This window comes from Macaca fascicularis, chromosome 4, assembly GCF_037993035.2.
Source record: "Macaca fascicularis isolate 582-1 chromosome 4, T2T-MFA8v1.1".
Classification (NCBI taxonomy): Eukaryota; Metazoa; Chordata; class Mammalia; order Primates; family Cercopithecidae; genus Macaca; species Macaca fascicularis.
The window spans coordinates 42,878,508-42,893,394 of record NC_088378.1 but is presented as its reverse complement, the minus strand read 5'-3'; the positions used below and the strand labels follow the sequence as shown (position 1 = coordinate 42,893,394).

Here is a 14,887-nt window from a genome sequence, read left to right as displayed (position 1 = left end):
TCCGCCCTGCTGGGCTCCAGGGATCCTCCCACCTCAGCCTCCCAAGGCGTAGCTGGGACTACAGAGGTGTGTGCCACCACACCCAGTTAATTTCTTCGTATTTTTTTGTAGAGATGGGGTTTCGCCATGTTGCCCAGGCTAGTGTGGGCTCCTGGGCTCAAAAGAGCCACCTATCTCGGCCTCCCAAAGTGTCAGGATTACAAGTGTGAGCCACCATGCTCCACCCCATTGAGATTTTTGATAGCTGCCCTGTAACAAGTTGACGATATCAGCCATTCCTTTCCTTTGTAGTATAAGCCAACTAGGAATATAATAAATGTTAGTGTATACCAATTTATAGATCTTAGTATTTGCTATTAAAATTGCTGCACTTTCATCAAATTTAAAACTTTTGTGCATCAAAGTGTACAATCAACAGAGTGAAAATGAAATCTATGTAATGGGAGAAAATATTTGCAAATCATATATTTGACAAGGGATTAATATTTGGAATATATGAACTCTAACTCAACAGTGAAAAAAATCAAATAACCTACTTTTTAAAAATGTGCAAAGGACATGAATAGACATTTCTCTAAAGAAGATAAACAAATGGCCAACAAGCCTATGAAAAGATGCTTGACATCACTAATCAGAGAAATGCAAATCAAAACCACAATGAGATATTACATCCATTAGGATGGCTACTATTAAAAAAAAAAAAAAGGCTAGGCATGGTGTCTCACACCTGTAATCCCAGCATGTTGGGGACTGAAGTGGAAGGATTGCTTGAGGCTAGGTGTTCCAGACCAGCCTGGACAATATAGTGGGACCCCATCTCTAAAAAATAAAAATAGAAATTAGCTGGATATGATGGTGTGCATCAGCTACTCAGGACGCTAAGGAAAAAGGATCACTTGAGCCTAGGAGTTCAAGGCTACAGTGAGCTATGATCACGCCACTGCATTTCACCTTGGGCAACAGAGCAAGGCTCTGTCTCCAAAAACAACCAATAAAACAAAACAAAAAATAAATAAAAAGCACAGATACACACAGAAAATAAGTGTTGGCAAGGATGTGGGATGTGTAGAGACTATAACCCTTGTGCACTGTTGGTGGGATTAGGAAATGATGCAACCGCTATGGAAAACAGCATCGAGATTTCTTTTTCTTTCTTTCTTTCTTTTTTTTTTTTTTTTGAGATGGAGTTTCATTCTTATTGCCCAGGCTGGAGTTCAGTGGCGCGATCTTGGCTCACTGCAACCTCCACCTCCCGGGTTCAAGCAATTCTCCTGCCTCAGCCTCCCGAGTAGCTGGGATTTCAGGCATGCACTACCACATCTGGCTAATTTTGTATTTTTAGTAGAGACGGGGTTTCTCTATGTTGGTCAGGCTGGTCTCAATCTGCCAACCTTAGGTGATCCACCCACCTCAGCCTCCCAAAGTGTTGGGATTATAGGTGTGAGCCACTGCAGCAGGCTGGAGATTTCTTTAAAAAGTAAAAATAGAACCATCATATAATCTGTCAATCTCACTTCTGGTACATATCCAGAATTGAAAGCAGGATCTCAAAGAGATGGTTGCATACCCATATTCAACAATAGCAGCACTATTCACGGTAGAAGTGGAAGCAACCCAGTGTCCATCAGTGGATGAACAGGTAAACAAAACGTGCTGTATATATGCCCTTAAAAGGAACACATACAACACGGATGACCTTTCAGGACGTTATACTAAGTGACATAAGCCAGTCACGGCCAGGCAAAGTGGCTCATGCCTGTAATCCCAGCACTTTGGGAGGCTGAGGCAGGTGGATCACTGGAGGTTAGGAGTTCAAGACCAGCCTGGCCACCATGCTGGAACCCCATCTCTACTAAAAATGTAAAAATTAGTCAGGCATGGTGGTGGACACCTGTAATCACAGCTACTTGGGAGGCTGAGGCAGGAGAATCACTTGAATCCCGGAGGCAGAGAGAGGTTGCAGTGAGCTGAGATTGTGCCGCTGCACTCCAGCCTGGGTGACAAGAGCGAGACTCTGTCTCAAAAAAAAAAAAAGCAATTCACAAGAAGACAAGACAAATACTGTGTGGTTCCCCTATAAGAGGCATCTAAAATAGTCAAATTCACAGAAACAAGGTGGAATGGTGGTTGCCGGGCCTGTGGAAAGGAGAAGAGAGAAGTTTGTTTTCAGTGGGCACAGCGTTTCAGTTTTGCAAGATGGAAAATTTTTGGAGATCTGTTTCACAACAGTGTGAACCAACAATACTGAACTGCACACTTCAAAATGGTTAAGACAGTAAACTGTTTCTTGAATCAAAATTTGAAAAAACGGTCATCAAAAAAATTGCTTCAAGTCAGTGTGTGGTGGCTCACCCCTGTAATCCCAGCACTTCAAGAGGCTAAGGCAGGAGAATCACTTGAGCCCAGGAGTTTGGGACCAGCATGGGCAACATGGAGAAAGCCCATCTCTACAAAAAATACAAAAATTAGCTGGGCGTGGCGGCACACACCTGTGGTCCCAGCTGCTTAGTAGGCTGAGGTGGGTAGATCACTTGAGCCTGGGAAGTCCAGGCTGCAGGGAGCCGTGATCACACCACTGCACTCCAGCTTGGGTGACAGAAAGAGACCCTGAATCAAGAAAAAAAAAAAAAAAAAAAGCTTCACTTTTTTCATAAAGCCAAAAAATCAATACATCTTAGCAACTTGGAACTGAAATAGTCCTCCGAAAGTCATACTGTGGACAAACCGCACAGCATGAAGTTGCATGGTTGTTCATCGTCAATCCCCAGGCCTACCTTGGAGTAAATTGATTTCTCTGCTATCTCCATCGCTAAATATTCCCATGCTCTGTGCCTTCCTCCCATCCAGAGCTTTTTCTATCAGATACAGCAGGCTCTCCAGGGTTACGCTGTGTTCATATACCACAGAAACGACACCAGCCTTCACGCTCTCCACTACCATCTGGAGAATGAAACCAAAGTTGCAGGAGCCGAGACCCACTATTTTAGAATATTTATTAATGAAGGAAATAGAATGGATACAAAATATGCCGTGATTTCTAAAGAATTTTCAGAGATTATGGAAGAAGATAAGCTTCCTCCTTCATTGGTTTCTATTAAAATTAGTTTATTTCTAATTATAAGAGGAGAAAATTAAGTACACATGTAACTCCACTCAGAGATAAATACTATTAACAATTTAGATTATTTTCTTCCAGCCTTTTTATCTTTGTGCACAACATGCACAAAGACATATAAATAACTTTTAAAAAGTAATAGTGGCCAAGCACAGTGGCTCACACTTGTAACCCCAGCACTCTGGGAGACTGAGGCTGCTGGATAACTTGAGCTCAGGAGTTCAAGACCAGCCTGGGCAACATGGTGAAACCCCTGTCTCTACAAAAAATAAAAAATTAGGCAGGTGTGGTGGCATGTGCCTGTAGTCCCAGCAATCCTCCTGCCTTGGCCTCAAAGTGTTGGGATTATAGGTGTGAGCCACCATGCCCGGCCAGCATGATGCATTGTTAAACACTGTGGAAACTATCTATGGCCCACATGGAGATCAAGGCTCTGATCTTGCTTTCATGTGGATCCACTGAGCTCACCGGTTATCAGTGATTAGAGCTGACTCCTAGATGCCCAGAAGAAGTGAGTTCGTATCTTAAAAGGAGCCATTTTGTTACAAATAGAAACTTTTCTAAGTATATGTGCCTATGTGTGCATATTCACACACATACACATATATACATACAAATACACTCACATATATAGATACAAAGATTGTCTTTGTGCTTCCTTTATTTTTATATTATTCAGATTAAAATTAAAATATATAACTTCATTATAGAGAAATCAAACAGGATTTCTGACATTGTTCTATTGTGAGATGGTGGTTACATAATACTATTTGGGAATTTCAGAAGTTTCAAAGTAATTCTTAATCAGCATGCTCCTTTTTTGGATTAAGTGCAACAAATTAAATTCAACAGAAATTTATTGGACATGCACACTGATATGGTTTGGCTCTGTGTCCCCACCCAAATCTCATCTTGAATTGTAATCCCCATAATCCCCGTGTGTTGAGGGAGGGACCTGGTGGGAGGTGACTGGATCATGGCGTCGGTTTCCTGCATGCTGTTCTCGTGACACTGAGTTTTCATGAGATCTGATGGTTTCATAAGTGGCATTTCCCCTGCTCATTGCTCTCTCTCCTGCTGGCATGTGAAGAAGGTCCTTGCTTTCCCTTAGCCTTCTGCCATGACTGTAAGTTTCCTGAGGCCTCCTCGCCATGTCAAACTGTGAGTCAGTTAAACCTCTTTCCTTTATGAATTACCCAGTCTTGGGTATTTCTTCATAGCAGTGAGAATGGACTAATACACACACACACACACTCTCACAAATGTTCAGACACAGAGATCTACATGTAGCATCAATGGGTGAAGCTAAAAGAGTGCTGGAATTTTAGGATTTAGAATTCAGAATTTAGGTTCTAGTGTTTGAAACTTTGACACTTGAGTAAGTTGTCACCTCTCAGTTAAAAGGCCTCAGTTAAAAGTTTGGGCCTTTAATGCTTTTTCAAAATAATTTTGATGTATGATTACCTTTATCGCTTCTGTTTTTTTTGTTTGTTTGTTTTGAGACAGACTTACTCTGTCACCCGGGCTGGAGTGCAGTATCCTGATCACTACAACCTCCACCTCCTGAGTTCAAGCGATTCTCATGCCTCACCCTCCTGAGTAGCTGGGACTACAGGTGCACACCACCACACCCGGCTATTTTTTTTGTACTTTTAGTAGAGATGGGGTTTTGCCATGTTGGCCAGGCTGGTCTTGAACTCCTGACCTCAGGTGATCCACCTACCTTGACCTCCCAAAGTGCTGGGATTACAGGTGTAAGCCACTGCACCTGGCCTTTTATTTTTTTTATAGAAACAGAGTCTCACTTTGTTGCCCAGGCTGGAGTGCAGTGTTGTGATCACAGTTCGCTGCAGCCTCAACCTCCTGGGTTCCAGTGATCCTCCCACCTCAGCCTTCTGAGTAGCTGGGACTACAGGTATGTGCCACCACACCTGGCTTGATTTTCCTTTTAGAAGTTGAATCATTTTTCATAAACATGGTGGCCAAAAGATTGTCACACACCCTCTAGTCTAGATGAAAAAAAAAAAAAAAACCTATCAGGACAGGACTGGCCTCATAACATACTCTACCTCATACGCAGGAATCCGGGATGATATTAATATGAAGTGTGGCCGGAGAGCATATGAAGAGCTGTCATCATTTTTATGAACTCCATGCCAATATTTCTTTGATAATAAAGGGTAGGAATGGCTTCCAGAAATATTGCTTCTATGGAGAAAAAGGAAATATGAGAAGTTTTCATGTTCTCTTACCTTGAGTTTTGGTAAGTAAGCAGCATATGTCTCTGGGCATCAGCTCTATTCTACAAGGCACGTGGCCTCCGTGCCTTAGCCTCTCCCTGTGTTTTGTGGGGACAGTAGCAAATGGAGCTCCTGGGTGGGGTGAGGCCAAATCTGTTCTCTGAGCCTCTCCTCCGCCACATGTGGGATGCTGGAACAGTCTCTCAGAACTTACTTAGCTCGTAAATGAATGTAATGACGTATTTGGGAGTTCAAAAAGATATTTAAAAAGAAGTAGCTGAGAGATTGTGAATTTCCTTCTAGGCCTCGGTTGTTCCTGAATAATATCTTCATTCTCTCCACAGCCACCCTCACCTCCAGCAATACCAGCAGCAGGGGCTTCCCTGTGCTTCTTAAAATTCCATATATATATATATTTTTTGTTTGTTTGTTTGTTTGTTTGTTTTAAGTGACAGGGTCTTGCTCTGTCACCCAGGCAGGAGTGCAGTTGTGTCCTCACAGTTCACTGCAGCCTCAACTTCCCAGGCTCAAGCAATCCTCCCACCTCAGCCTCAGGTATATGCCATCACAACCAGCAGATGGGGTCTCGCTACGTTGCCTAGGCTGGTCTCCAACTCCTGATTTCAAGTGATCCTCGCACCTTGGCCTCCCAAAGTGCTGGGATTATAGGCGTGAGCCACCATGCCTGGCCTCTTAAAATTCTTTATGTGCCTTGAACAAGCGAATGCACACATTCACAAATGTTCAGACACACAGAGATCCATATGTAGCGTCAGTGGGTGAAGTTGAAAAAGTGTTGGAACTTAGAGTTTTAGGTTCTAGTGTTTGACACTTTGACATGTGGGTAAATCACGTCACCTTCCTAGGCCTCAGTTTCCTCATTTGAAACAGGTGAGTGAGATTATATGATCTCAAGAATCCAAAGTTGGCTGGGCATGGTGGCTCACACTTGTAATCCCAACACTTTTGGAGGCTGAGACCGGTGGATCACCTGAGGTCAGGAGTTCGAGACCAGCCTGGCCAACATGGTGAAACCCCATCTGTACTAAAAATACAAAAATTAGCCGGGCATGGTAGTGCACGCCTGTAGTCCCAGCTACTCAGGAGCCTGAGGCAGAAGAATCGCTTGAACCCAGGAGGCAGAGGTTGCAATAAGCTGAGATCGTGCCACTGCACTCTAGCCTAGGTGACAGAATGAGACTTCATCTCAAAAAAAAAAAAAAAAAAAAAGTTTAAAAAGAAATTCTAAGCAGATGCACAATGGTAATGGTTATGAATGTCAGATAGAATTTAATTTCTGGTAATTTCAGTCTATAGTATGATTTGGTAACTGAATGCAGCTGATGTTTCTCTATTTTGGGTAATAAAAGAATTATATTTGTACATAAAAATATAAGTGGAAGTTATATTTGGATACTCTTACTTCATAGAAAACACTTGTGGAAAAAATGTTATTTTTGCTCAATAACTTTATACAGAAAATATACTACATCCACAATATAGCTTCAATGCAGAGTTGAGAATATGTCAAGCTGGGCTCAGTGGCACATGCCTGTAATCGCAGCTATTTGGGAGGAGAGTGGGAGGAACGCTTGAGCCCACAAGTTTGACACCAGCCTGGGCAATGTGGCAAGACCTCATCTCAAAAAAAAAAAAAAAAAAGAATATTTAAAATGTAAGTTTTGGATGTTATATGTTTACCTCTTCAGAAGGCATGTTTGACCACTGTTCTAGAAAATTAATTATCTTTACTGATATTTCAGAGGATATGAGCCACAGAATTACACAAGATTTCTGCACGATAGCTAAATTTATTCTAGAATGAATGTTTGGTATTGGGATGGTGTTGAGCCGTCAGTAGATGGAATTTTGCTTACCGCTTGGGCAAGATTTCTAAAGATGTCAAAACAAGCTGTTTCTCCAAAGCTTCATGTGAACCCACTCGCTCCCTTACAGTCTGGGAGAGGCGTGGTTGGCGTCTGGGCTTTAGCACGCTAGAGCAGCAAGTTCCACTAACCCAAGGGGGTCTAACTTTGAATAACTCCTCTGAAAAACAAAAAGCAGCAGGCGGGGCTGATTACTTCATACTTCTCCCAGCCAAGTCCACACAGATAAAGGCATCAAAAATAAAGCTGTACCAGGGCAAGATTCCAAATGACAATAATTACAGCCATTTTCATGTACTCTGTTTGGATTTCTCATCCTCTCGGCACTGTGGCTGTGAGCTACCAGTCATTTCAGGTCAAGAAACACAGCTCAGAGAACAAGCAACCCTTTTCTTGAGGAGACCAGTTAATCAATTGATATGTGTCACATTCATTTGTGCCCTTCTTCTTGCCTTCAAGCAATTTCTTATTTGTCACAATCTCACCGGAGGGTGAGTTAGTGGGAAGAAAGCACGGGAGAACTCAAATCGGTTTTGCTGTTTTCTTTTACACACTGCGTAAAGCATAAGGCCTAGCTGAGGCTGGACACCGTGGCTCACGCCTGGAATCCCAGCACCTTGGGAGGCCAGGGTGGGTGGGTCACTTGAGCCCAGGAATTCGGGACCAGCCTGGCCAACATGGAGAAACCCCGTCTCTACAAAAATAAAAAAAATTAGCAGGGCATGGTTGTGTGCACCTGTGGTCCCAGCTACTTGGGAGGCTGAGGTGGGAGGATCACTTGAGCCTCAGAAGTTGAGGCTGTAGAGAGCCAGAGATCACACCACTGCACAGCCTGGGTGACAGAGTGAGACCCTGTCTCAAAAATATATAAATAAATTAAATAAATAGGGGGCGTAACTGAAAGAGGCTTTAAAAAGAGAGGAAAAAGATGTCCTCTTTCTCCTTTTTTAAATGGCATTTTCCCTGCTTCCATTCTCACTTTCATTTCTCCTCCTTTCTTCATCACTCCCAGTTCCTCTGTTTTGAACCTATTTATTTGCTTCTTATCCGTGTTCAAACATCTTTCTGCTTTTTGTTTTTGGTCTTATAAGCCTGAAAGGAGCCAGAACAGCAATGGAGACACTGATATTTAACCTTACATATTTTGTCTGAAATCTTTGTTTTTCTCATCAATTAACTTGAAATATACAATAAAGAAAAAAGCTCTTCTAGAAAATAAAGACAGAGTACTGCGAAAGACAGGGCCGTCCTCCTCTGTGGGAATTTGTATGTGATCCATTTGTTTCTACAATATTTACATAAGATATAAAGGTTTAAAATGCTACTTACTGTTACGTAGTGCAATTTCCTCCCAAATTCTTTTCCTCAAGCACTTTTCTCTTTGTCTCTCCAGTAGTTCCTCATCTTCTGTTTTGGGTTCATTCAGCGTCCCATAAATAGCAGCAGCCTCCCTAGGTGTCAGCCAGTCTAAGTGGGACACACAGGCAACGTAATGGCGCTTCCAAGCACCATACTCATTATCTGTTGGAGTATAGGGCAGAAACCACCCGAACTTAACGCATTTGGGCATCCATAAGCAATCCTTCAGAAACAAGAGGAAGATGAGTCACAAATTGTTTTCAGACAGTTTTCTAGCAATAATATTTTCAGGTACACAGATACTTTTTCATTACACTGAGATTTCTGGTACAAAAATCTGAGAATTTATATGCAAATACATTTGTTCTACAATGTTTATATAAAATATAAGGTTTAAAAATTTTTGTTTTGTTTTGTTTTGTTTTGAGACAGAGTCTGACTCTGTCGCCCAGGCTGGAGTGCAGTGGCCGGATCTTAGCTCACTGTAAGCTCCGCCTCCCGGGTTCACGCCATTCTCCTGCCTCAGCCTCCCGAGTAGCTGGGACTACAGGCGCCCGCCATCTCGCCCGGCTAGTTTTTTGTACTTTTTTAGTAGAGACGGGGTTTCACCGTGTTAGCCAGGATGGTCTCGATCTCCTGACCTTGTGATCCGCCCGTCTCGGCCTCCCAAAGTGCTGGGATTACAGGCGTGAGCCACCGCGCCCAGCTAAAAATATTTTATTTTATATATTTTGAGACGGAGTCTCGCTGTGTCACCCAGACTGGAGTGCAGTGGCGCGATCTCAGCTCACTGCAAGCTCCGCCTCCCGGGTTCATGCCATTCTCCTGCCTCAGCCTCCCGAGTAGCTGGGACTACAGGCACCCGCCACCACACCCGACTAATTTTTTTGTATTTTTAGTAGAGACAAGGTTTCACTGTGTTAGCCAGTATGGTCTTGATCTCCTGACCTTGTGATCCGCCCGCCTCGGCCTCCCAAAGTGCTGGGATTACAGGTGTGAGCCACTGCGCGCGGCCTTTTATTTTTCTTTTTTTTTCTTTTTTTTTTTTTTTTTAAGACAGAGTCCTGCTCTGTCACCCAGGCTGGAGTGCAGTGGTGCGATCTCAGCTCACTACAACCTCTGCCTCCTGGGTTCAAGCAATTCTCTTGCCTCAGCCTCCTGAGTAGCTGGGATTACAGGTGCATGCCACCATACTCAGCTAGTTTTTTTGTATTTTTGCTAGAGACGGGGTTTCACCCTGTTGGCCAGGCTAGTCTGGAACTCCTGACTTCAGGTGATCCACCCGCTTCAGCCTCCCAAAGTGCTGGGATTACAGGTGTGAGCCACTGCACCTGGCCAGATATAAGGTTTTTAAATGCTACTATTGACTTACTATCTGAACTTGACTTGGAAATAAGAAGCATATCTTGTTCCACAGGAAAAATAGTATTTGATGAATATATACATTATATGTGAATGTATGTATTAGACCTCTTTGTGATACTTATCTAGTGTTCCAATAGCATTTGGTTACATTAACCCTAGATTCTGAAAATTCAGCTTCTAGCAATAATGGAATAGTTTCTTTCAGATTAACCCTCTCATTGAGAATAATTTTGACTGAAGCATATGATATTGCCAATATGCAGCCATTTTGACATAAGAAAAAGAAAATTTCATGTGGTTTGATCTAATGAAATATCTAGACCAAATATTATACAATTATTTGAAGGCTATATTATAGAGCTATCAATGCAATAAGGACTTGTTCAACCGAGACCCCAGAAAGAAGGGAAACCCAGAGAGGTAAGCCTGATATTTGGCATCACTTTTTACTTCAAGGCATTTGTCAGTTCCAAAGTAAAGCTTGTTAGGCTGAGAATCCGAACAGAAAGTTATGACTAAAAGACTTAGATGTAGAAAAGAATCTTAAGCATTCTCACAGGGAAGAGAGGACACAAATGGAAATTTAGGGCCCACTGAGAGGAAGAGCCTTGGTAATCACACCAGCTTTCAGTTAAGATTCTTTTCAGGAAGGACGATACCGAATTAGACAAACTCACAAAGACTGAAACCAGCTTTGAAATATCTCATTCCTTGACTGGATTTGTATGATTTGTTCCTAGCACTAGATGTGCCAGAAGCAAAAGTAAATTCTCTCTGGAGGAAGATAACATCACCCAGAGACTCAAAGGATCACATCAATTTTGTATACTCAGTATGCGGTACTCAATCAAAATTAACTAGAACATACAATAGACAAGAATTCGGTCTTGTTTTTGGTTTTTAGTAACTATAGAGAGATCCTCAGGCAATCCAAATACTGTAATCATCAGATATGAACTTTGGGGAAATAAATACTCTATAATTAATATATCTAAAATAAATGACTAGGTGGAAAATTTTGGCAAAAGAAGTCAGTATTCTAGAACTGAAAATATATAATAACTGAAATTTAGAACTCAATGGATGGGTTTAAGATCAGATTAGAATCTAGCTAAAGAAATAATTAGTAAACTGAAAGATGGGTCTGAAGAAAATCCAGACTGAAATACTGAAGGTCACAGAAATGGAAAATGTATAAAAGAATATGAAAATTATGAGACATGGTGAATCTTTCCAACCTATAAGTATTGGAATACTAGGAGAAAAAGGGAGAGAATGGGGCGGAATCAATATGAAGAAATAACCTCTGAGCATGTTTCAAAACTGATGAAAGACATTAAGTCTCAGACTCAAAAATCACAGCCAAACACAAAAACAAGGTACATAAACACACCTAGGTATATCACAATAACGTTACTGAAAATGAACGAAAAAGTCCGAAAAGCAGCTAGAGATGATATAAATGTTACCTTTAAAGGATCAACAATAAAACTTGACTTCTCAAGAAAAAAAAAAAATGAAATATTTCAGAGTTCTATAAAAAAATTAGCTGCCAACCTAGAATTCAGATTTCTTACTGAAATATCTTCTAAGTATGAAGATGAAATAGATATTTTCAGACACACAGAAACTAAGAGAATTTATCAGCAGCACGCCTGTACTAGAGGTAATATTAAATAGAACGTAAAAGGAAAATGATCCCAAATGGAAACTAGGAGATGCGGAACAGAAAAAAATGAGCTACAGAAAAAAATATGGTCATATATGAATAAATATTGACTACATAAAACAATAGTAATAAAGATTTGTGAGATAAGTGTTTATGTGTTATATATGTTTATTTTACACACTTAACCCTTGAACAACGGGTTTGAACTGCATGGGTGCATTTATACACGCTTTCTTCCACCTCTGCCGCCCCCAAAACAGCAAAACCAACCCTTCCTCTTCCTCCTCCTTTTCCTCTTCTTCCTCAGCTTCCTCAGCCTACTCAACATGAAGATGAAGATCTTTATGATGATCCATTTCCACTTAACAAATAGTAAATATATTTTCTCATGAATGTTTAAATAACAATCTCTTTTCTCTTGCTTGCCATATTGAAGAATACAGTATATAATACACATACAAAACGTGTGTTAATTGACTGTTAGCGTTATCAGTAAGTCTTCTGGTCAACAGTAGGCTCTTAGTTATTAGTATATATAAAATAAAAATCTTTAACAAAAAAGCATGGAAACTGAGAGGAGGGTAAATGAAGTTAAAGGGTTCTAAGCTCCTTGCATTGTCTTAGAAATGGTAAGATAATATTAATACAAGGTTATATGTTATAATCTCTGTGGTAACCATGAAATAACTGTTAAAGAATCTAACAATTGAAAAAACAAATTTTTTTTTTTTTTTTGAGACAGAGTCTTGCTCTGTCGCCCAAGCTGGAGTGCAGTGGCCCGATCGCTGCTCACTGCAAGCTCTGCCTCTGGGTTCACGCTATTCTCCTGCCTCAGCCTCCCAAGTAGCTGGGACTACAGGCGCCCGCCACCACACCTGGCTAATTTTTTTTTTGTTTTGTATTTTTAGTAGAGACGGGGTTTCACCGTGTTAGCCAGGATGGTCTTGATCTCCTGACCTCGTGATCTGCCCGCCTCGGCCTCCCAAAGTGCTGGGATTACAGGTGTGAGCCACGGTGCCCGCCCTGAAAAAAAAATTTTAATTAACGCAAAGGAAGACAGGGAGAGGGAAAAAACTAAATGCGACAAACAAAAAATAGTAAAATGATAGATTAAACACAAATATGTAAGTGTGTACAGAAATATAAACAGACTAAGCCAGGCACAGTGGCTCACGCCTGTAATCCCAGCACTTTGGGAGGCCGAGGTGGGTGGATCTCTTGAGCCTAGGAGTTCCAGACCAGCCTGGCCAACATGGCGAAACCTCATCTCTACTAAAACTACAAAAATTTGCTGGGCGTGGTGGTGCATGTCTATAGTCCCAGGTACTCTAGAGGCTGAGATGGGAGGACCACTTGAGCCTGGGAGGCAGAAGTTGCAGTGAGCCAGATGGCACCACTGCATTCCAGCCTGGGTGATAGAATGAGATCCTGTCTCTGAAAAAAAAAGTATGTATATTGTTACATTTTATTAAATATTTTACAAGAAAAGGGACAGCCCAGAGGCAGAATTAATGGCAAAAGATGTTAATTTTAAACAGCTGCTGCTTTTAACTGCTTTCAACTGCTGTTAAGGTCTCAATGTATGTTCTTTAACAGATGTTAGACAATAAGGGATCAGTTGAGGCTGTGGTTGTGTAGCAGTTTCTAGAGCTGAGTTATTGGAGATAATATACAAAATCTAAAGCATATATCATTTTTCATGAAGAAAAGTGAACTTCTTGGCAGGGCGCGGTGGCTCATGCTTGTAATCCCAGAACTTTGGGAGGCCGAGGCAAGCGGAACCCAAGGTCAGGAGTTTGAGACCAGCCTGACCAACATGGTGAAACCCCGTCCCTACTAAAAATACAAAAATTAGCCAGCTGTGGTGGCAGGCGCCTGTAATCCCACTTACTCAGAAGGCTGAGGCAGGAGAATCGCTAGAACCCAGGAGGTGGAGGTTGTAGTGAGCCGAGATCGCGCCACTGCACTCCAGCCTGGGTGACAAAGCGAGACTCTGTCTCAAAAGAAAGTGAACTTCTTTAACCAAGATAAAATGTTTTCTAAATAATTATATGGAGTATTTAAAGATTTTTTAAGTAACAGGAATTATTGGACTAGTCTATATGCCTTATTTATTTATAGAAATACATTATTTCACTTATCCCTATTTTTTCTCTCAAGGGTAAGGGATGGATCAGGTACCCTCAGCTATTGTCTTCAGGGAAGGGAGCTACCCTAGTAGCCTCATTTAAGATTACAGCTGTACTTGTGCCCTATTACTAGGAAGTGACAAATAGTAAACCTGTTCAGTTAAAAACTTCCAGGGCCAGCTGACTTGGGCAGCTGCACACAAATCTTTCGGACTCAGAAAGGAAAAGATATATAGAGAAATGAAGCGTGGTAACACTGTAGAGAAATCCACTTTGGCCACTTGCATCCTTTCTGAAAACCAGTCTTGGACAAACCTAAAAAGAAAGAGAAATTTAGTTTAGAACATTAATGTCTAAAATTGACTAAAAAGCATAAATATTGGTCATTGATCTTCCTCCAGTGTTCTACCTATAAAAAATCCTAACAAAACATAAATCTAGATTTAAAAAACATTCAGGCCGGGTGTGATGGCTCAAGCCTGTAATCCCAGCACTTTGGGAGGCCAAGGTGAGCGGATCACTTGAGGTTAGGGGTTCAAGACCAGCATGGTCAACACAGCACAACTCTGTCTCTACTAAAAATATGAACAATTAGCTGAGTATGGTGGTACGTGCCTGTAATACCAGCTACTCGGGAGGCTGAGGCAGGAGAATCACTTGAACCCAGGAGGCTGAGTTTGCAGTGAGCTGAGATCATGCTACTGCACTCCAGCCTGGGCAACAGAGTGAGACTCTGTCTCAAAAAAAAAAAAAAAGTATTCGCTTTGAATTATCCATTCTAAAAAGGAAGACAAATAACAAGAATATCTAAAATTTACAGGAAGAAAACAGTCTTCGAGTAAACCTAGTTTGGTGTGATTTTCAACAGAAAAAGACTATAAAACCTTTTCACTATCAATTTAAAACTGAACCCAAGATTTTTAATGGAGTTGAAATTCAAAGCAAAGATATATTCACTGAGATTTTCTTGTGTGTGGACTTTTTTGCTTTTTTAGACCAGTGCTTCTAGAAGAAATTTCTTTTTCCCTTTGAGTGGCTGCCTCTATTATAAGACCAAATTCTCTTCCCCACTGGAGCTGACACATTATATTATGTGATGTATTTAATCCTTCTTTTGACACAAA

General features: G+C 41.3%; 1 protein-coding gene across 9 annotated transcripts in view; it reads right to left on the bottom strand.

Annotated features, from left to right (window-relative positions):
- The window catches only part of ECT2L (epithelial cell transforming 2 like), a 111,705-nt gene that overhangs the window by 58,791 nt on the left and 38,027 nt on the right, over positions 1-14,887 (bottom strand). For 8 of the 9 annotated variants that reach the window (XR_012433488.1, XM_005551975.5, XM_005551976.5 and 5 more), the window contains 5 exons: positions 13,916-14,078; positions 8,571-8,823; positions 7,233-7,401; positions 5,185-5,323; positions 2,775-2,940 (listed from right to left, as the gene is read on the bottom strand). Coding sequence is in view for 8 of the 9 variants with exons in the window: in XM_005551975.5 (XP_005552032.3) it covers positions 2,775-2,940; positions 5,185-5,323; positions 7,233-7,401; positions 8,571-8,823; positions 13,916-14,078 (890 nt within the window). In the remaining variant the exon portion in view is untranslated. Of the gene's footprint in view, positions 1-2,774; positions 2,941-4,920; positions 5,113-5,184; positions 5,324-7,232; positions 7,402-8,570; positions 8,824-13,915; positions 14,079-14,887 lie in introns of those variants that run through there. The other variant, XM_074037129.1, reaches the window with a different exon arrangement.